The 23,521-nt window shown below is 43.8% G+C and overlaps 1 protein-coding gene across 1 annotated transcript in view; it reads right to left on the bottom strand.

Annotated features, from left to right (window-relative positions):
- Window positions 1-2,000: 2,000 nt before the first annotated feature.
- Window positions 2,001-23,521, bottom strand: part of LOC308304464 (calcium-binding protein 8-like) — a gene marked incomplete at its 3' end in the record, with an annotated part of 59,468 nt that continues 37,947 nt past the window's right edge. Inside the window, exons 4-5 of the mRNA XM_080749064.1 lie at window positions 5,444-5,594; window positions 2,001-2,128 (exon numbers count right to left, since the gene is read on the bottom strand). Coding sequence (XP_080605190.1) covers window positions 2,001-2,128; window positions 5,444-5,594 — 279 coding nt within the window. The remainder of the gene's footprint in view (window positions 2,129-5,443; window positions 5,595-23,521) is intronic.

Below are 23,521 nucleotides of genomic sequence, written 5' to 3'. Positions count from 1 at the left end.
ATACATTCTGCTGTTGAGAAGAACAAGAACACATTACACGAGATAACTAGTGGTTTATATACAGCGGATTCTGTGGGGAAAAGGATGGGATTGGAATAACATTTGGTACGGCAGTATTGTAGACATCAGCTATAGATACAGTGACATGCTTTTTGTGAAGCCTACAGTTAACAATGCCGGGCAGTATTAAGATGGGTGCTCAGGTAAGGCCGTTTCTCCTGACACCCCTATATCCCAAAATAAAGTCATAGTATTATTACCTCGGCCTATGCCTAATTTTAAACCTCTTGCTTTTTGCAAGATAAATTTGACATCTCTTATTTCTGACCCTCCGTGTTACTAAAAACCTTCCAGACTGCAGTGCCTGAGCTCGTAATTATAGTTATATAGACATCACTGCCTTTTATAAACACAAAGGCTAAGACAAGGGAAAGAAAACACACACTGTAAAGGTTACATACATACTAGGGCCTATAAATATCCACTGAACTCGATGCAACACATAACTACACTGACAAAAGAGTAGAGAAAGCCAACAAGGAGTGATCTTTTTTTGTGTGCCTCCATTGAGTGTTGAATTGTGCTCCCCCTTGTTACACTTGCTTTCATGGCTCAATACCCTCAGTTCCCTCTGTGTATCGTCGACAAGGACTTTGTTTATTATACACAGAGCGAAAGTAAGCCAAAAAGAAGCAGGGGTTTCACATAAAATGGGCAGTGTCAGTACATGACATTATACATAAGAATATACACAGTAAGTTTTCCTTTTAACCACGTAAACCCTATAGCAGTGGTTCCCAAACTATTTTGGGGGTCCCCAGAAAGATGACTAGCTAAGTGTGGAACATTGTTTTGTCACGCGACAGTAAACAACTCAACATACAGTATGTGTGTATGTGTATGCAGGCTATCTACACATTTCTAATTATTTTACTGACTCCATGGAGACTTAGATTCATGGGTATTTTTAGTTTTTGTCGCATTCCTAAGCCAATAATATGATGACCAGCAGTGGTTCCCTATGGAGACAGTCTCCTCAAATTATTGCGCCAAAACCAAAAAATATTCATGAATTCAAGTCTGCATCACAACACCCTGCGACTCTGCGAGGCGTTGAGAGTTTGTAGTTTGACTATTTTTCCAGTATTTATCTGTGAAACTGAGTCAAACTAAATGTACACAGTAATGCCTCCAATTCAAAAGAGCTTGTGTCCCCCTGTTCAAATATGATTCTTTTGGGAGGGTCGCAGCCTGAAAAGTTTGGGAACCATTGTACTCAGTCGACCAGGTTCCTACAGGGTTCAATACTAGATCCACTAGAATATTACTCTACAGTCCTCTTACCAATGTACAAGCTCACAATGCATCGCAACACATTGTGATCTTGTAGATCAGCTATTTTTGCTGAATGTTCGCACCCCCAGTATAGAGTATGCTCGGGTTCAAGTGGTTAGCACATGTAAATGTGGTATACAACATTCAGTGCCCTCATTCAGTTTGGAAAGTGTCTTTCCTGGTTTAAGTTGTCCATGATAACCATTGTCCATGTCTACAATTAGGAATGGCTCAAAGCACCTGATACATGTTAGAAATGTTTTTTTTTTGTAATTTCTTTTAGGTAATTACAAAATCAAGTTTAAAGGGTGGTCTTGGTCTGCAAAAGAATTACCCTCTAGTAAGTGATTTATAAAAAAAAAATACGTTCCTTTTGCAGTCCATTTCACGTCACGGTCGGTATAAGTCCATTATCTCTAAGTGGTAACATCACCACTGAAAAGTAAAGAAAGAAAATCCCCAATATCAGTCTTCCATTCAACTTGCTTCCTTCCATGATAAGATAATTTCAAATTAAAAGTTTAGATATAAAATAACCACTCAAGTGATGGTTGTCTGAACAAGTACTCTGGGTTTGTTGCTGTGTCCAGCTTTGGCTGCAAAGACAAAGATGTGAGGTCACGGCCGCTCTGGCCAATCCCCACGGGGCTCACAGTGTGTGTCGCTTACTCCATGCCGTTCCGCAGCATCTGATTGGCCGCGATGAGCATGACACTGATGATGAAAGCCATGGCGAAAGCGCAGATCAGACTCTTCCTCACGCACGTCTGTCGGTTCTTCTTCTTGGGATGGACTGAGGGGAGGGGAGGGGAGGGGAGGGGAGGGGAGGGGAGGGGAGGGGAGGGGAGTCAGAGGTCAGAGAAAAAAATGTCAACAGGTGTTCTCCTCAAACCTACCATTAATTAAAGATTAAAGGAGAATTCCGGAGGAGCCCCAGTTTGACATGCATTTAGGTATTTCTATCTCTGGGACCCCAATTTTTATTGTAAAATCAATGTTAATTTAACTCAGAGAGTGTACAAAACGAACCAAATGGACCTGTTAGGGCCCATTTGGTTCCATTTGTATGTACACTCTCTTGAGTGACAGAACCATAAGGGTCCATTTGGTTCCTAACCATCATTTATTCCCTGGAACTCCCTCAAGGACCCCGGCCCCCACTTTGAGAACCAATTTCCTAGGCTATGATACACATTCTTCTCACCCGCGCCAGTGAAGATCTTCACTGGGTCGCTACTATAGAGCAGCGGCAAAGGAACACACTCCCCGCCTGGCTTCTCTCTCCTGCAAACACGGGCCAACTGTGTTTGTTGGAACACCCGGCCAAGTGCAAGGACATTTTCAAACACTGTGAATTCTCCAGAGATGGAGAGAGAAGGGGAAGTCAGCCTTATGTGTGCTTCAAATGTGCCTTGTGGCGAGAGCGACAACAGAAAGGTTTCCTCAGTGACAGCTTTAAGATTGTTAAGAGATAGTACAGCATCAACAAATCAACACAGGAGTCCCCAAGGACGGGAGGGGAACAAACTATAGCTGAACATCTTTCCTAAACTGCCAGCGCCCTCCCCACTCCCCCCACTCACTCCATCTTCCTCCACATCTTTCTCTATAGTTTCAGCCTTTCTCTTCACCATGCTAACTAGGGACGTGCTGGCCATTGGGAAAAGCGGGACAACTCCCGAACGGCCGGTTCATTCCCGACCGGTCCAGGCCGACAATTAGGAAAACATTAGAAATAAAATGTCGGCCTTCGTTCCATTTTGGGGGCTGGGCAGCCAACAAAGTAAATCATAACTGTCGGTCAGAAAGTTCTCCAAGTTTCAAATTTATAAATTTTTTCGCAAAGCAAAGCCCTGCTTCATCATACAAGGCCATTGCACAAAAGTAGTGAAAACAGCAGATCTACAAGCACACAACGCCTCGCGGTGCGAGGCGTTGTGTGCTTGTAGATCGGCTGTTTTTACTAGTTTAAATCATTTTTAAAATGATAAATACAAAACAAACGGTTTTGGACATACAAGGTTTCCACCCGACAACGACGAAATATAACTCATGTACAGTAATTGGCCCACTGGCTTGTCACTTGTCATGATCTGAAATGGCAAATCTTTGAGTAGCAGCAGCGCTATAGAGAGAGATCTCTCTCTATAGCGCACAATGGGCCTCTACAACTCTTTTTCCCGGGCTGAATCAGGGGCCCAGCACGTCCCTGATGCTAACTACAGCCAGCGCTCGCCCTTCAGTTTACCATGAGAAACTTTGAGAATAATAAAGTGCCACGCCAGCAGTTCTTTGAGGCCTCCTCCTGGTTCTCTGCTCCTCCGATCCCTCCTCCCCATCCTCTGACATTTATCTTCCCAGCTCCGAGCTGTCGCTCACGCCATACGCTATACGTCAGTATGGCTACGCAGCAAAAATCCTCGGGCCTGATTTAAATCTCAGAGTTAAATTAGCGCTGTTCATAGTTGGCGTGGAAATGCATCTTGAGGGGACTACCGTCCACTTAAATAGACACCAGAGTGTCCATGTAGACACACTGAAATTCATTAATGAGATCTATATGGTCTGAGCGATCTGATTTCTCTCCGTCTATAATGTGTCTTTGCTGCGTTTACACTTTGCTAGTGAAACTGGAGAGGGATTTAATTAAGTTATAAAATCATCCACCACAGTCTTGGAATATGTGTCGAATTGCAGAAAATTGCATCATTATTTTCTTTTCTTTTTCTGGGGAAAGATTATAATCAACCACCACCACATCCCCCCAACCCTACAAATGGAAGATTGGTACACTTTCAGAGTTAAAGGGGAAGACCACCCATTTTCAATATTGAACTATGTCATTAATATAACTTAGAGGAGTTGTGTGGAAATAGAAAAAAGTCCCCCCCCTTCTGTGTTGCCTAGAACTGGAGGATTGATTTTGGGGTTTGTATTGTGAAGTAATTAACACTGAGGATTTTGACTGTGTAGTGCCTTAGAGTAGTACAAATGCAAACTGGCAACAGTGATGCTAAGGGCTGGATTTGATGGGTGTCCATACATGCCTCTATCACTTTTGATTGTGACCGAAGGTCGCGGTTTAGTATGAGAAACGGCACATCATGTCTCCGTCCGTCCAGCCGGCCCTCTGTCCGTATACGTTTTTTTTTTACGGCCTATGGGTTTGCCACTCTGATATCACGCTCTGAAATCTGTACTTAATTTATACTCCTGCATGTTCGGTGAGGCTAGTTATTTTACAGTACAGTACAGTACTACAGAGTATAAATTAGCCATGGCACTCCTCCTCTTCTTCCTCCATTTCCGTCTCTCTCCGTTTCCAACTGAAGCAGCTCTTCTCTCTCCCTCTCCCTCCCTCCCTCCCCCCTCTCTCCCAGACTAGGCAGGGTGTTAGACTTTGCAGAGGGGATAACAAGGCAACTAGGGGAGATTTCTTCCTCCTGACGTTTGCTGTCCAAAGTACAGCAGCAGGAGAAGACCTGTCGCAACATTGGTCAACTTGTGTACGGGGACTGTTAAGTTGTCCATCTGGAAGACCAGGAGGAATCGGGTTCAGGAGCTGGGATCAGTTGATCCCTTGTTGATGGCAAAGGGGATACCGCAATTGCCGGACTATAAGCTGCAACTTTTTCCCCATGTTTTGAACCCTGCGGCCTATACAACGATGTGGCTAATCTATAGATTTTTACAGCTAACGACCAACAGGGGCGCTCTAGCAGGAAACAGGAAGGACACCTGCGGCTTATAGTCAAGTGCGGCCAGTATATGTACACAATTGTTTTTCGTTATAAACGTAGCTGGTGCGGCTTATAGTCCAGCAATTACGGATGACAGCCTGGTGGGGGACATTGGGGGGGTTGTACAGGTGTGGTGTGTAGGTGACGCACTATGCACATGTCACTATTAATGATGGCACTTTACAGGTTGCCTTCTTAAAATAATAAATTTAAATAAATAAAATGCTGTTCTAATTCTGTGGTTGGATAGAATAATTTGATCGTAATGTTTTTCTTCTTTTACTAGAAAAAGTGGCTTTGTAAAAAAGGTTTTAATAAAGGGGTCTTAAAAATCTAAATCTCTCTCTATCCCCCCCTTTCTCTCTCACCTCCCTCGTACTCAGGACAGTTCCCGGTCTCGTTGAGACTCTCCTCCTCGGTGATGATGATGTTCTCGATGTCCTTCATCGTCAGGTGGTCTCGGAAGGCATGGAACAGCACCTGCTTCAGCTCGTCCAGAGACAGCTGCTGCATGTCGAACTATAGGGTGCACACACACACACACACACACGCACGCACGCACGCACGCACGCACGCGCGCACGCACGCACGCACGCACGCACACACCACAGTGAGTACTGGTAGGTACAGTACGCCCTTTACACCTTTACAGCCCTTTATGGGCGGCAGTGGCATCTTGGAATCCGAAGGGTCCAAGTTCAATTCCCGACTCTTCCTGGCGAAGTGTCCTTGAGCAAGACACTAACTGAACCCCTAACTGCTCCCCATATGCAGGTTGGTGCCTTGCATATTGGTGTGTGAATGGGTGAATGTGATGTACATAGTAATGTAAAGCGCTTATGAAAAAACACTATATAATAAATGCAGTCCATTTACCATTATGTATGTATGATGTACTTTCTTATGGTACATAACTTGTGCATGTGAGGAATTATTATGCTAATGGACAATGCACACATGTACACTTTCAGATCAATTGACCAACCCACTGTGGAGAAAATATGCATGAGATACATGTACTGTAGGGTCCCGCTCCAGCGACTGGTGGTTATGTTACTGTCGAATGCTAAGTGCTATACTTCAGTTTCTTGCCGAGACCGTTTTGTAATTAAAGTGTCTTAGCTTTATTGACTATACAATAACACACAGGATTATATTGGTGTGCCACGTCTATATATACCAGCCTGGCTGGGTCTGCTGTTTGCTAGGGTTTTAAATCAAAGTCCTTTAGTAACTGTGCACCATGAGATAACTCTAGATTGCTTGTGCGTCCAGGACACTACTATGATAAATAAAAATATGATCAACAAAACATGAAACAGCAAAGCCCAAATCCCACACCCTTCCACACTGTCCCTGACAAATGTATACCTCAGTATGGCTGTCCTTCTGGTCTATGGCACCATGACACACACAAAAAGCTATTAAAGGACAACTTTCATGTTTTACAACAAGGGTTCATATTTTAGATTCTAATTAGAGAAAAGAAAAAGTGAGTTTTAAAATGTTTTCATTTGCTTCGTTCTATTGTTTTATCGCATTTATCGTGCTAAAATGTGGGGCATGCGTACGTATGGGGGCATACAAGTGGCTGAATATGTCTTTTTAGACACAATATGCCAATTTCTTTTAGCTATTTACAGTAACACTTCTAGCCCCCATAAGTCACATCCAACCATGAAAGGTTGCGCTGTATCTTGTGAATGGGCTTATCTGTGTAGAATTACATATTTAGCCACTTGTACGCATGCCCCCAAACACTGAAATAAAAATCTCTAAAACAATAGAAAGAAGTAAATGAAATCATTTTAACACTCATATTTTATATTCTTTAATTACAATCTAAAATATGAACCCTTGTTGTAAAAAACGAAAGTTGTCCTTTAATCAGCTTAGTCGGTCCCTGCATATGCCAATTGTCAATGCACATGCATGAGCAATTTCAGATCGTTTGGCCAACCCAATGAGGAGAAAAACGCACAAGGACAGAGTTCACAAATTAAAGGTGAAAAACCATCAGACAGAATGACAGAATGATTTGGGACAAAATGTGAAAAATCAACGATTAGGACTGAGTTCTCTCTCTGTAGGATTTAAATGTGTGTCTGCATTTGGACGTTCGGTTGTTGGAGAAAATGTGTGTGCTTTTGGCTGTGTGGGTAAAAACTGTCTGTCGGATAAATTATTGTATGCATAATTCATGAATAACATAAATCATATAATAAATAGTTTCATTTATCATTGCTGATGCCCTTTTCCTTGCATTGTTATACTTTTGAGTGCATGTGTGACTGAGTGTGTACAATGCATGTACATGTGAGTCTCCGTTTGCTTGCCCGCGCACACACGTGTGTGTGTGTGTGTGTGTGTGTGTGTGTGTGTGTGTGTGTGTGTGTGTGTGTGTGTGTGTGTGTGTGTGTGTGTGTGTGTGTGTGTGTGTGTGTGTGTGCGTGCGTGTGTGCGTGTGAGAGAGACAGACAATGATTTATTGAACCCTAAAGCTGAGAGGGGCCTCCTCCAATCAGTGAGACAGACGCTGTTTACATACTGTATCCGCTTTAATTCCATATCCGCCCTTCCGAAAGATTAGTGTCCTTCAACCTCCTCGATCCCCTCCCCTCCCTCATTACATACACACACATGCACAAACACACAGACATAGGCCTACACTGCCACTCACTGCCACGAGTGCACAGGTGTCTCGCCCATTTACCTCACAATCAACTGCAAAATAAAATAAACGCGCTTGGCTTAGCACAACAGATGGAAGATATATCAGAGTTAACCAAGAGAAACAACAAAAGAAGGAGTGTGTCAGAGAGAGAGAGAGAGAGAGAGAGAGAGAGGGGGGGGGGGAGCCACCGTCAGGCAGATTTTTTTCGAACACATTTTTGGACACTTCTCCTACAGATTTTGCCCTAAAATCACGCAAATCGGTACACAATATGTCTACACTCATGTCATCACCATGGATCTGTCCCATATAGGCCACCATCAGGATGATTTTTTTTTCACACACATTTTTCGACACTGCTCCTACAGATTTTGCCCTAAAATCACGCAAATCGGTAGGCCTACACAATATATCTATACTCAAGTCATCATCATGGATCTGTCCCATATAGCGCCACCATCAGGCCGATTTTTTCAAACCCTTTTTTGGACACTGCACCTACACATTTTGCTCTTATGCGCTGACAACAGTCAGTCAGTGTGTGATGCGGCTAGCAGCAGGGCTAGTCATAGTATGAGACCCCATAACTCTATGTATGAGACAGACAAAACGGCGGAGATTTTTGCAGCAGACAACCACAATATCACCTCACGGTGATATCTCACGGTGTCGCGCGCATCAAATACCGAAGCGTTGAAACGGCACATCTGCAGACAGCGCGAGCCCCAGATACACACACGCAGGGCCGTGCTTAGCGATTTGGAGGCCCCAGGCAAACCCCAGTTTGAGGCCCCTGGGTCGGGAGCCATATGCGGGTCGCGGACCCATTTCTAGGGGTCGCGAATAAATACTCCCTTATGTTTTGTTTCCTATATTTTAGCTTTTAATTATTTGAAAAAATATATATATTTTTAATAACACAAGTTTAATAGCCTATAAACTCTAGCACTTTTTCAAAAGAATTCCAGAGAAAATAATAAGAGGAGGAGGGAGAAAACAGGGGTTGGGTGTTTTACTCAGGGACACTGCAACACATTGCTAACCTGGCCTGGAATCGTACCTGTGACAACCAGGGATCTGGTTCCCTTGGCAGGCTCACTAACCACTCAGCTATGGATGGCCACAATGTTTGACATATAGAAGATAAATCATGAGCTTCAACTTCTCTCACCAGAAGCAACTTACACAGGACAGGTAAAGTAATACGAATAAGAATACTGAGTTAAACATTACATTACATGACCATGTTAACAGCCTTTTGTTAAGGGCCCTTTTACTATTTATATATGAGGGTATTGAGAGCTTGAGTTTGAGAGCTGGTGGGGCACCAAATGAATTTGGGGGCCCTCAAAACGTTAAATATAAATATATACAGTATAAATCTTGTTTATATTTTTAAGGAGACTAAAGTAACTTGTGACATTAAAGCTCTTTTCAGATAATCAGAGCCCATTGTTGCAGCGACAGGCCAACTTCTTTCAGGTGGTAATTAGCTGCATGTCTGTGGCAGAAATGTCATCTAAGGATGGTTGCTTCATGTTAAATAACACACTTCAGCTCAAGTTTCATACACTATTAAACCTATGAATTGAATCAGTGTTATTACTTATAGTGTTTTAAAAAAACGTAATTATAATAAGAATAAGAATAACTTTTAAGTGCATGTTTTGCAGTGGTTTTCAAAGACAAAGTTTGTCTCACAGGACAGTCAGTGGGTTAAGGCTATACATATCCATTCAAAGTTAAACACATACATTACATGACTATGTTAAGGGCCTTTTTACTGTTTATTCATATTTGACGATAACTCATGGAGCCCCCTGGGTGTTTCTGTTTGAGAGATTGAGAGGCCCCAAATGGATATATTTGGGCCCCTCAAAATGTTAAATATAAATAAACAGTATACAAACTATGCGTGCCATCTTTAAGAAGCCCCAGTAAACCCTGTGAAAGTATTTCAAGTTAAACATCACATTTCATGTTAAGGCCCTTTTTACCCTTCTTTTATATTGATCTCATCCCGGGCCCCACTTCAAACTATCTGGGGCCCCCAAAATGAAATGGAATTGATACACATATATTATATGTATATATAAATATGGGGGCCCTCAAAACTTTTTTTAAATATAAATATATACACACACTTTAGAAATAATGTATCCATTCCCTGCATCGATCCTTCTTAAAGTTAAAGTAATGTACGTGACATCACAGAACAGACACAAAAGAACCGCTTGGGTAATCAGGACCATTGTTCTCTGGTCACACCTTTGAGAGCCACGCTCTTTTCAGATTCTAATGAGCTAATGTTAACCCTCACCCTCACTTCAACTGTTCTCTTTCTCACAGTTGAGAGCTCAACTGGGGCCCCCTGATGGCCATGTTGGTTAAAAAATAAAATAATAATAATAATCTCATGAGGCCCCCAGGCTGTGAGGGGGCCCCAGGCGGCTGCCTATTTTGCCTGTATGGTAAGCACGGCCCTGCACACACGCTCCCAAGAACAGGAGCGCTCCAACTTGTACACGAGCACATAGTAGCCTACGACGTCCTTTATTATACAGTGCTCTGCCTCCCCAGACCCCCGCACCAACATGCTAACAGTGACCACCAAATGCTTGCAACAACGGCCAGAGAACCCACATACAGTGGTTAGCAGTTAAGATTGGCAGTGTCACCAGTTGGCTGCCTCAGTGGCAAACAGGTTTGGGCCCTGTTATGGCCCAAATCCGGCTGAAATCCGGCAAGTCTGGCTGACTATGGCTTGTGTGCCACACATCTCCAACGAGCCATCAGTGTCTCTAGTACTATCATAACAGCTGGGTTTCTCATAGTGAACTAGGGTGCCCAATAACACCAGTCCAGGGTGCCTCAGAATACTTTGATAATATTTAGAATGTATCAATATTACTTCAGTTAAACCAATTCAGACCCTCTAATGCCTCATGCTTGCTTTGTAAAACACCCCTGAGTTGCACTGTACTTGAGTTATATTTATAAACCAACTCTCTTCACCAAAAATAGCCGATCTACAAGCTCTTGTAGCATCTTGTAATGAGCTTTTAAATCTGCTACTTTTGGTGAATATCCCCTTAGAATAGGGATGCTGAGGTTTAGTGATTGAATGCCAAGTTTATTTTAAATCTCTCCTAATGAAAGATTTAAGGGAGCCTCCGCACACTCAAAAGTGTGCAAAATCATGTTCTTTATTTTCAGTTAATAAAGTGCAAGCTTTTGGTCATAGACCTTCAGGCATGCAGCACCTCGATGAGCGGTGGTCCTTTCACTATTAATCTGTCCTAATGGAAGCAGATATTTTCTCAAGTTGTTATATGTTTGTTAGGCCTATTATGGACAGTATTTGTTATTATTCCAAATAATAATAAATATGCTGTATTTGCATAAAGCAAGTAGGCTATTTGTCTACTCCCATGTTGATATGAGTATTAATATCTGTTTAAGGTAGATTTAGAACAAATACAAAATATGCGATTAATTGCGATTAATCGTGCGATTAACTATGGAAAATCATGCGATTAATGGGATTACAATTTTTAATCGACTGACAGCCCTAATATATATATATATATATATATATATATATATATATATATATATATACGGTGCCAATGTCTCAATACACAAATCCAATCTGATCACTTGCAAATAACGGGCGGGTGAGGACAGTCATTACTGAAGATCAGATAATTTCAGTATAATTGGATTTACCTGCAGTCTGAAAAAAGCCTTAGTTCCTCAGGTGAGTCATTTCTACAGTATAAAGCGGCCAGATGAGTAAAAGGCTTTTACTAAAAGCTCACCTATCCCTGGTCTCAAGCCATGCCATTGGAACCATCAGAAGGGCTGTGTCTGCATGTGGGAGGCTGTGCACGGGGCAAGGGTTAGCAGAGTTGTCAGGATTTGCGAGAGAAACAAAAAGCGGACACACCCGAGCAAGCCATCAGCCAAGCGAGTGCCCATGTCAAGTAGGGCTGTCACAATTAGCCCTATGACATTTTACATGACGATTATTTGTCACTCAATTAATTGCAATTAACGATTTAATTGTGTTTTTGTCGTTGTCAATTACATTTCTGTTTGGCTTGTAGGCTTTGAAGTTGCACATGGCAGAAATGATAAATAAATATAAAAAAATATATATACAAAGAATTTACTAATATGTTTGACAACTATATTTTACAAATAAAGAACATTGATAGTGGAAATAGCCGATGCGACGTAATGTAATGTTGTGCTAATAGTGCTATACATGGCGATTATGACAAAATAATTGTGATTATGTCAAATAATTGTGATTATGTCAAATAATTGCGACTAGACGATTATGTAATAAATGTGACAGGCCTAATGTCAAGTGGGGCGATGGCCATGCTGTCGACTCGGTGCTGTCCGGGTTGCATACAGACAGACAGTGGTGGGGAAATCAGTTCTAATCCATTTCAGAATTGCACATGGTTTCCACATGGAGTCTTGTGTCAACACGCCTACTGGTGTCCCATTTGTGTTGGCATGCACGCCTACGCAGCGTGCGCTTGTTTGTCTGCGCTTACCCATTACTCGCACTGCGCTCAGATCTGTGCTATAGCTTAAGGGGCCAGTCTAATAAGCCACTATAAAAGGAAGATATTATTGACTGTAGGAAAATGACAATGAAGCTGGTGGTGGGTGTCGGAATGAATCTCTAATCAACTGCCATACTTTCTCATGGTCTCAATGGTGAAATCTGCAATCAGCAGAATTCATAGCCAGCGTATTAATTCAATAATGCTGAGAATTGATGTTATCTCACGGTAATGCCCTTAGACATACGCTTCTGTACAAATGTGTCATACACGTGTGTCCCAGAAAGATTAATTAAAAAACAGGGCCTAGGCCTATGTAAGACAATTTCATGCACATGTACACACGCACGCACGCACACACGCACCCTCATTGAACCGAACACATTAGGCTGATGATCTTATAAAGTCAGATCTACAAGCTTTTCATGAGGGTATGTGGTGTGTGTGTGTGTGTGTGTGTGTGTGTGTGTGTGTGTGTGCACGCGCGCGTGCGCGTGCGCATGTGTATGTGTGCATGCGTGTGAGAGAGAGAGAGTGGGAGAGAGTGTGTGTAGATTTGCAGCCAAGAAATCAAAGCTCCACAAAGCTCTATCGATTTCTGCCTAACCATGCTTGTCGCCTTTCCAGGTGATTTACACCTTGTTTATAAACCCTCACACACACGCGGGCGCACGCACGCACACAGGCACACACACTCACGACACACAGTGAGACAGTGCGAGTCTGTGAGAACTGTTCAAAACCTGCCACATAAATAAATAAATAAATAAATAGGAGAAAGATTTCATAGACATGCACGCAGACACTGTTGAAGAATTCAGGAGCAATCCGGATGCTGATTGATCCACAATCTGAGATGGAGTCAATCACAGACACTATGATTGTCTGTAGGCTTAGTTCTCTCCAGAAAGAGATTGGAAATACGCGAAGGCCTTTCCTAACAGTGAATCAAGACATTATTCCACTCACGCACACACGCACGCACGCACGCACGCACGCACGCACGCACGCACGCACGCACGCACGCACGCACGCATAGGCCATCACAGACAACCCCTGCGTGTGACAGGATCATCATAGTGAAATGGTCTGTGACATGTGTCATCATCACAGTGACACGGTGAAATGGCGTGTGACATGTGGGCATCATCACAGTGACAGGGAAATCAATATCCCCAGCATGGGACACATGCGATCATCACAGAGACAGGGAAATCAATCAATCAAGCCAAAAAGTCACCAGTCTCTCACACACCATCTACTGTGCCTGTTCGTATGTGCGGTATACATGTGTGTGTCATGTCAAACTTTGACTAACCTCATTCCCAACCTTTTTCATCTGACGAGGGGAAAAGCCAGGTAAAGAACAACCACAGAAAGTGTAGGGCGTGACCACCGTTGTATGTACTTGCTGCACACTGCACTGTGTTTTTTTCGTTGTGTTTTGGAAATCCGAAATCGGGAGGCCAGGGAGACATGCTCCAAAATTTGCTCCGATATTCGGCCCGAAAAACACAGCAATGTGCAAAGACCCTTACTCCCGTTGCATGTACTTCATACTTCTTCAGCTTACAGACACTTTCAGTAGAAGTTCTTGCCCTGTGTAAATGTAGCCCAAAACATAAGATGCATCACAAAACATAATATCCGGATAACCCTATGTGAAACAAGTCAAATGCAAGTACATCTCATGAGGATGAATGTTGCAGTTGAAAATGTTTCTGTGATGCACCGTTGTTCATAAACTGCAACATTTTATCAGCTAAATATTGGACAGGGAGACCAAGGCGTTATTAGACTCCAAGTCTGAATGTATGCTACTATGCTTTATTGCACAGTAAACTTCCTTCGTTGTATACAACCGAGAACAACACAAAGGAAGGGGAGAGGTGGTGGTTTCATAGGCGTGAAGGCCTTGCACAAGATTAAGTCTCATACCAGTAAGACTCCCTAATCGGGAGATAAGCGACCGTAGGTCACTTATCTCCACAAATAGGGCAAAAATGTGTTTTTCCAAAATCTTCCTGATCCATGTTGATGACATGAGTGTAGACATACTGTGTAGTGATTTTCGTGATTTTAGGGCAAAATCTGTAGGAGCAGTGTCCAACAATGTGTTTTTAAAAATCGGCCTGAAGGTGGCGCTATATGGGACAGATTCATGTTGATGGGATGAGTGTAGACATACTGTGTAGCAATTTGCGTGATTTTAGGGCCAAAACTGTAGGAGCAGTGGCCAAAAATGTGTTTTAAAAATCGGCCTGAAGGTGGCGCTAGAAGAGGGCCATGTGAGAAATGAGGGGTGGGGTCTCCGCGTTGCCTTGGCGGACGAATAGGTACCGGCCCCGGCTCTCCCGGACGCTCCTAGGCCGAGTTACGGCATTTTATGTGAGCTGCAGTGGAGGGGTCCTCCACTGGGGGCGTCACCACTTTTGCATCCGTTCTGGAGCAGCAGGAGTGGGTGGTCCCCAGGAATTCCCCGTGAGCAGCCCCGTTGGGGTGGTCATTTGGTCATTTTTGCACATTTGGTCATTTTTTACACCTGGGGGTCGCCCAGGGACCTGGGGGTCCCTGAAGCTCCGGGGGTCCTTGGAGGTTGTAGTTTGGCAGGTAAGGAGTGTGTGTGCAAAATGTGGCATGGATGGGGGCAACGGTTGTGGAGATATGAGCAGGGCAAAAGTGTGACGTGTGACGTGTGCCTCACGGACGGACATTCTTTTACACCTGGGGGTCCCCCAGGGACCTGGGGGTCCCTGGAGCTCCGGGGGTCCTTGGAGGTTGTAGTTTGGCAGGTAAGGAGTGTGTGTGCAAAATTTGGCATGGATGGGGGCAACGGTTGTGGAGATATGAGCAGGGCAAAAGTGTGACTGACTGACTCACTCACAGACGGACAGCCGGTGGAGGTTTTGGTAGTAAATGCGACCTACGGTCGCATTATCAGTCTTGTGTGCAGCAGTGGCCTTAAGCCTATGAAACCACCAGTTAAAAAGTGGTTCTGTCTCTGTCTTCCTGTCTTTTAGTTTTCCATTAACGCTCTAAATAGCTGTTTAGGTTTGTGTGTCTTCTCAGGACAGAATCGTTTAGAGGCAGCTAGGGTGAATGGCAGCCCAGAGCTGAGAGAGAACTTTGCTAAGTATCTGCCAACTTTCCTCGCCACAACCATCTCTGTTCGAAAAGGAGGCAGAATGCGGAGGTGCATCACAGCACGGCACGATGCCTTGGAGGCTTCGACTGACAAGCAGCCCCTGTGAGTTGACAGCTCACAGGGGCAGAGGGGAAGCAGAATGGCCACATCTGTCTTGGTTTGGGAACCATATCCGTGGTGGGCATAGCTGTTATCAACTGTATATAGAAGGATTTTTCTTTCATCTCTGTCCCTGTAGGTTTCACAGCGCTAAAGCACAAATGCATTTCACATCATGCCGCATGCGGGCCATGGCTGTGAAGTAGCGGCCCGGCCCGGCTGGGGTCCCTCTGTGTTGGCAAAGACAAAGACAGATAAGGCGTGAGGAGAATTTAAAGTTGACCTGACAGAGCATTTTGTCTTTCACAGGATAGGACAGGACACAGCTGATGTGATGCGCTGCACTGCGCTAGTGATGTGATGTGATGTGATGTGATGTGTGTTGCATGGTATGAGGCACAGAGGCAGCGCCGGCCTGGTAGAGAGTCAATCAGAGGACCAGGGGTGTCGCATCAAATTCTGGACCCTGGGTACAAGGATTCACTGTGGGCCCCCCATGAATGTTCTTCATAGGGGAGGAGGTTTAACCCTTTTAGACTGGGAACGCATTATGTGCTTTAACAATTGAAAAATAGCAGATCTACAAGCTCACAGCTTGTAGATCTGCTATTTTTGAAAAATCAGTAGCAAATGTTCAGTTGCAAATGTTCGCTTAAAAATACATATATTCAAAGATTTGCACACATTTTCACGACTTTTCACAAATAGCAGATCTGCAAGCTGTGAGCTGCTATTTTTCAATAGCTAAAGTATAAAATAATTAAGGCCCCTCCGCCTTGGGCCCTAGTAACTCAGTCCCCCCCCCCCCCCCCCCCCCTTGTGACGCCCCTGCAGAGGACACAGTGTTATTTTCTTTCTTTATATCGTCTAAGCCTCATTTCAAAAGTCTCCTCAAAGTGAGTTCACAAAAGCAATTCAAATGCCCTCCAGGAGAACGACCCAGAACGAGTTTCTATCTCTAGTTTTCTTGTTGTTGTTGTTGTTGTTGTCACACACAGTATAGTCCTGTGTTGGTCAACAGAATGACACTCAATGAATCACCAAATGTGACCGTTGGGGAGCAATAAAAATAAATCCTGTCTCATCAAATGGTATTTAATGAACTGAACTTCAACTGATGTCCATTCAACAATTAGGACCTGGAACGCATTTTTGTCACTTTAGATTTTGACAACTTTAACCATTATTTTATATTTTAGCTATTCAAAAATAGCAGATCTACAAGCTCACAGCTGCGAGCTTGTAGATCTGCTATTTTTGAAAAATCTTTATATTTTAAAAGCAAACTTTTGCAACTCAAATCTTTGCTTCTGGGGGTCCCTGGAACAACATATTTTGAGATGGGGGTCCGTGGCCAAATGCATATCATTTTGGGGGTCCTTGATATGAAAAAGTTTGAGAACCACTGATGATAGAAACATGAGTTTTTCAAAAACCTTTTAGAAGACATTGATAGAATTTCACAAATTGTCATGATTTATTTTTATTTATTTGTATCTAAAGCATAAAACCGGTTAAAAGAGGTTCAAGTCTAAAACGACACAGATGCATTCCAGGGGTCAAGCCAGGACCCTGTCAGGACATCCCTCAGCAAAGTTTTGGGGTTCAGCCTGATTGGCTGAGAAGGACTGTGTCACAGCATCTGCTGTACGCCTCGAGCACCAATAAATATGTCTGGTTTTCTGGTCATAAACTATATACAGTAACATGATATTGTGCATTAATTACCGGTATTCATCCGTCTATTGTATCCTCTGTGGTCACAGACACTGGAGCCGAATCGGCCAGCAGAGAGGTGTGGGCACGTCCTCCGCTCCGAAAAACGATTGTTACTTATCTGTCAGCAGGAAACTTGGCAAACTTGGGTGGAGTTCTGGCAACCCGAGTCACGATATTTCCAAAAAAGCCAATATCTTAGTCTGAGTGTCTACTGTTACTGTAAGGCTCTGTCTGGCTGGTCTCTGTAGGCTGCAGGGTGTAAACCACACCAGAACACAGTGAACTTGGGAGGATGTGTGTATTCGCAAACAACTTACGCAAGTGCGCGCACCAGCGTTGATTTTGACAGTTTATTTGGATTTCGTTTTAGTCTTTTGAATACATTTTAATTTAGTTTTAGTCATACTTTTTTTTAATTTTTTTAAACAATGTTTATTTTCTTTTTTTTTCACACAAAATAACACACACATCATAACAGAAGCAAAACTCAGACAAAATGAACAATCAAAAAACCCCACAAAAAACAAAAACCCAAAGAATACAAAATAAACATAACACAAGAGCGCGCAAGTTTTAGTCATACTTAAGTCATATGAAATGTTTTAGTTTTAGTCTAGTTTTAGTCTACTAAATCTGCAGTTGATTTTGTCAACAATAATATATTTTGGCGGTGCCTTGATGGTGTCGGTAATGCCTGATTTTACACTTGGTTGCATGTAGCAGATCTAAGATGCTAATTAACACCCGAGCGCAACCAAACATAAAATTACTTTTGTAATTACTAGAATCTTTTAGTTCTACTGGATCTCTTCTCCACTAGTCCCTCCCTAACATTTTAGTCTAGTCTTTATTTGTTGATGAAATTGTCAATGTACTTAGTGTTAGTTTTAGTTTTCATAGCCTAATTTTTATTTCTTTGTTATTTGGTTTCGTCAATGAGAAAGGTAGTCGACAAACATTTTTTGTCATAGTTTTAGTCGACACACAATTTTACAATTTAGGCATTTAACAGACGCAGTGTGTTCAGTCCACGGCGGAAGCTAGGGCATACACACACGCACACGCACACGCGTATGAGTTCATTAGCATGCATGCATATGCTCACGTATAATATTAACATGCACATTGCACACACACCTAAGAAAGCATGCACATACTAATGCACACGCATAGCAACTACCTACACTCCCACACAAGCATACTGACATGCAGAAAACACATACTCATCCACACCACAAACCCCCCACCCACACTCTCTTTCTCCAAATTCTCTCTACACTCTCATTTCCGCCTCTCTCTCCCCCATCTCTCTCCCGCTGTTGTTCTGCACCTCATTTTTCTCTTCTCTTCCTGTTTTCTCCCGACCCCCCACCCCCCCTCAGTCTCACTCTGAGGTGAGCATTTTAAATCACTCCAGAGACGCACCCCTGTCTGCGACCTTCATGAATCACACTCCTCTCACATTAGCTATCCTCCCCCCCCCACACACACACACTTCCTTTGACATGCAACACTCTCCTCCTTTAATACTTGTGGTGCTTTGTGGTCTTGTGTTCTGGTGAGTGTCACATCCTTTATGTTCCTGACACTCGCCAAAATGACATGTTCATATAAAGGCCAGGATCCACGTCAGACCATGCGAGCACTGTGGGTTCATGACGCAGATGCAATTGCAATCTCATGTTGTCTCTGCATTTTATCAACAGGTTGGTACGGGGTGCTTGTTCGACGGGGAGCTGACCTGACAGCTATGACCTCTTGCCACCACCGGATGGATACAACAAATTATTATTGTCAGCTCGCACCCCAGGGTGCCACACCGTTTTAAAAAAAGGTTCAGGCATGGGTTTGATGCTGCAGGCGGGGTGAACTACCGGTACATGCACGAGCATAAGAGCGCACCGTTGGGGTCTGCAATGGGGTTTAATGGACGTCGTCGATGTAAGTAAAATTGGCAAACTTTTGTTTGCCAATTTTCCCCCACAATGCACCTGGATTAGCTTCTTCCGGGTGCTTCAAAACACCACTGAGCAACTTGTATTGAAATTAATAGCTGGGGCAGGGCTGTCCGTCCTCTATATTATTAACTCTATGGTTTGATGTGGTTAAAGAGACGGTGCCATAGTTTTGTACTTTTTCTGGTTTCCATGTGTCTAGGAGGTTGACAATACTTCATTAGACCCCTGGTGTGGTTGTTATGAGCAATTATGTATTCCCTTTGTATTTGGGGTTTCTTCCGATTCTGCCGATCCAAAAACAGAGTAAAAATTACAGAGTAAAAATTACAGAGTAAAAATTACATCATATAATCATCCCCTCCCCTTTTACCATTCACCCAGCACTGTGGGTGCTAACTTCAGCTAGGTCACCACCCACCATGACAACCAGGCATACTTAAAGCTGTACTGTGGAAGCTGCTCAACTAGTGGTCAGTAGCGGTATTGCTTTTTTCGGCCGGGGGTCCGCGGACCACCGCGGCCGTCGTGAGCACCTCCGCCTCGCCGATACGATTCCGTAGAGCCGTCTCCCATCATTTTTAGACCAGGATTGAGGGAGTAGCAAGCAAGATTCCTTCACCAATGTAAACACAGTTGCTGAGGGAAGCTACTTCCTTTAGAGACAGCAAGACTCGCTGTGATTGGCCGGTGGTGTATGATCGGCGCTGTGATTGGCCGGTAGTGTATCATGTGGGAGATGACATCATTTTGCCGGGAAATTCTCCCCCCCTCACAACTCATAGAAAACATATAAAGAGAAGGCTTCAGAAGCTGAAAATAACAGAGTGGGGGTTCTAAAACTTTAGCGATTTAACAGTTAGTTCAATTTTAAGATTTGTTTTATAAAAAAAGTTACATGGTATAACTTTAATATACATAAAACACACATACAAATCTAATTTTAACTCTTTCTGGGGGGGGGGGGGGGGGATCATGGCACTGCATCTTTAACATTATGGTAAGGATGTATGTATTCATTATGCCGTGGCCGCTCGCTAGCTCAAAGCCATAGCTTGCACACTAAGGCATTCAGGGTTACTTGTTCACTTTCTCGAATTAAAAGCTCTGTGTTTGAATGCTGCATATCGTCGTTGTCGGGTGGAAACCTCGTATCTCCAAGTTTCAAATGTATACGTTCTTTCGCAAAGTAAAGCACTGCTTCATCATAAAAGGTCGTCACACAAAAGTAGTGAAAACAGCAGATCTACAAGCACACAACGTGTGCTTGTAGATCGGCTGTTTTCACTAGTTTAAATCATTTTTAAAATGATAAATGCAAAACGAACGGTTTTGGACGCACAAGGTTTCCACCCGACAACGACGACATACAGTTCTACTGTAGAACCTAGAGAAATATGGGTGGAACTCAACGCCTGTTCCTAACCTGAGATAAACACGCACGCACACGCACACGCACGCACACACACACACACACACACACACACGCACACACACGCGCACCTTACACACACACCTCATCATTCAGTGAGTCATCTTAATCCTTCTCTCCTCTCATTTGAGTCGCAGTCGCAGGGAACCGTTGAACTGCTTCCCGAGAGAGCTGTCACCCCACTCAGCCAGCCCTCCTTTCAGACTCAGCCCCCGTACGCCCACGCTATCTCTGGACTCACTCACACTCGCCGTCCACACCCCCCCTCTCCCCCCCATAGCGCTGTCTGTAAAGCCACTGCTGCTTATACTTTCTGCAGGAGAGAATGGCAGTGTGGCTGGAAGGCACATCTTTATGCCTTATCATTACGGTAATCACCTGAGAAATCCATCATCCATCTTTGTCACACAAAGTCTGGCACAAAGAGACACGCAAAGCCTTTTTTCTCCCCCTACCTAAAGTCCTGAACTCTATTTTCTCACGAGGCTATTTGGGTATTTTAGCTATTTCTTTCAAATAGGACAACCTTTTTCCCATGTGAAAAAGAATATTCTGAAATGATGCCTCTGCTTTTGCTCAGTTTCACATATTGGACAGATGCGTTGAGATGATCAATAGCAAGTTGCAACTTGTTATTGACGCATCAGACGCCCTGGCCAGCCAGGAGGAGGCAGCATATATAGAGATTACTGCATTTTTTAGGGTACCTAGGGGACACGGGGAGAACATGCAAAACTCCACACAGAAAGGCCCTTTCGTCAACCCCACCTCGGGTATGGGCACTGATGACACTGAGGAGAGAACACGTCCCCAGCGCCCACAGAGTCCTCAGTGGGAATCGAACCCAGGACCTTCTAGCTGTGAGGCGACAGCACTATAAAGACTGCGCCACCATGCCCCCCCGGATCCTCGACTTCCTTCCGACTTCAGGTGGTACGGATGATGGGAACAAAGACTTCTGCCGCAGATTCCCTGAGGGATGTGTTTTGAGCCCCCTTCTCTACTCCCTGTACACCCACGACTGCGTGGCTCTGTTAAGCTCCAACCAAGTGGTCAAGTTTGCAGACGACACCACAGTGATAGGCCTGATCAAACGAACGATGACAAAACCATCTAGGAGAGAAGTGGAGAACCAGGCACAATGGTGCCAGGAGAACAACCTGGCTCTCAACGTAGACAGTGCAAAAGAGCTCATCTTGACTTCGACAACAGGAGTAGTCGAAGTCACTCTCCAATCCACTCTCCCATCCAGATTGGGAGCACTGCAGTGGAGAGGATCAGAAAGCTCAAAATCCTGGGAGTAAACATCACTGAAGATCTCACCTGGGCAGTGCAGACAGAGCAGGTGATGGTGAAGAAAGCACAACAACGCCACTTTCTCAGAGAACTGAAGAAAGCTGGCAAGGGTCCCAAAGTCCTCAGGGCTTTCTACAGAGGCGCCACAGAGAGCATCCTGACTGGCTGCTTCACTGCCTGGTACGGCAGCTGCACCGACCTCAGTCGCAAGGCATTGCACAGGGTTGTGTTGACAGCCGAACCAGGGGTCGTCAACATCTCCGTACACGGACATTTGTGTTTGTTGGTGAGACTTGGCAATGTCTGTGGCAAAAGTTTCAGTTTGAGGGGGAAAAAACATATTGTTTATAAAATATCTATATTTTCCTATTAGTTGCAGATTGAACATAATTTTGCAAAACACTGTGGAGCGGAGTAGTATAAATCAAGTTGAGCCTAGCTGCTTGTCCCTCTCTCACACACACACACACGCACGCACGCACGCACACAAGCACGCACGCACGCACGCACGCGCACACGCACACGCACACGCACACACACACACACACACACACACACACAATGGAAAAAGTTCCACAGTATGACTTTAGCACAGTCTGTTGCACCACTGCACACTCATACTTGTATGAGTGAGTGGCGAAATACAAACCTCTTGAATCGTGAATCATGCAACACGTCTGGGAGTTGTGGGGAACTGGGAGTGCACGATTGTTCTGGTCTTGAAGTGACTTTAATCAATAATACATAATAGAGTAGGCCTATGATATAACGCCTTACAGGTGGATCTCTACCCACAGAGCACACTGTGTCTGCGCTGTAGTTATTCTTTAATGATGACTGTTCTTTACATCTTGTTGTTGGAAGTTCCAAGCAAGGCGCACACAGGCACAGCCATGCCGAGAGAACACACTGTGTTAGGACCGACTGTGGCTTGCTGTTATTTCTCCCTACTGTGCCATTTATTGCATTGTTTTCACAGCTGTTGCACTGCTGTTGATAGGTCTCTGCAGCCGCAAGGTCAACCGTTTTTATGGTTTTCTTTCTGCAGCAACTTTCTGTAAATGAGTTTTCCACAGGGGTATTAGTCCCTTTGGTGGACAGTAACCAAGTACACTTACGGTAAGTACATTCTTTGAGCATTTGTACTTTACTTAAGCATATTTTGTATTTTTGGGGTAGGCTACTTGGAATTCTAATTATAAACACGGCAGGAAAAACTAGAAAAAAATCAATCTACATTTTTAGACTATGCAATTGGATATCACCATCCGCATTGCCAACTCTGGCAGTATGGTGCAATGGAACACATAAGAGAGAAATGAGTTTGGTGAAACAGATGAACTGTGACTTAATTATTCAATATGAGGCTGATGACTGTTGAGAATGAATCGATGCCCAGTGGGAACCAGTGGTGTAAAGTAACTAGTAAAGTACATTTAATTGAGTTGCTTACTTTTTTTAGTAGGCCTATCTGTACTACCAATAATACTGTATTTTTTGATACTTTTGAATGGAAACATTATGAATTAACCACCTGAGCCGA

The sequence above is a fragment of the Nannobrachium achirus genome, assembly GCF_963921795.1.
Source record: "Nannobrachium achirus genome assembly, chromosome: 19".
NCBI lineage: Eukaryota > Metazoa > Chordata > Actinopteri > Myctophiformes > Myctophidae > Nannobrachium > Nannobrachium achirus.
The sequence above is the reverse complement of the archived record's forward strand: the minus strand, read 5'-3'. Positions and strand labels throughout refer to the sequence as shown.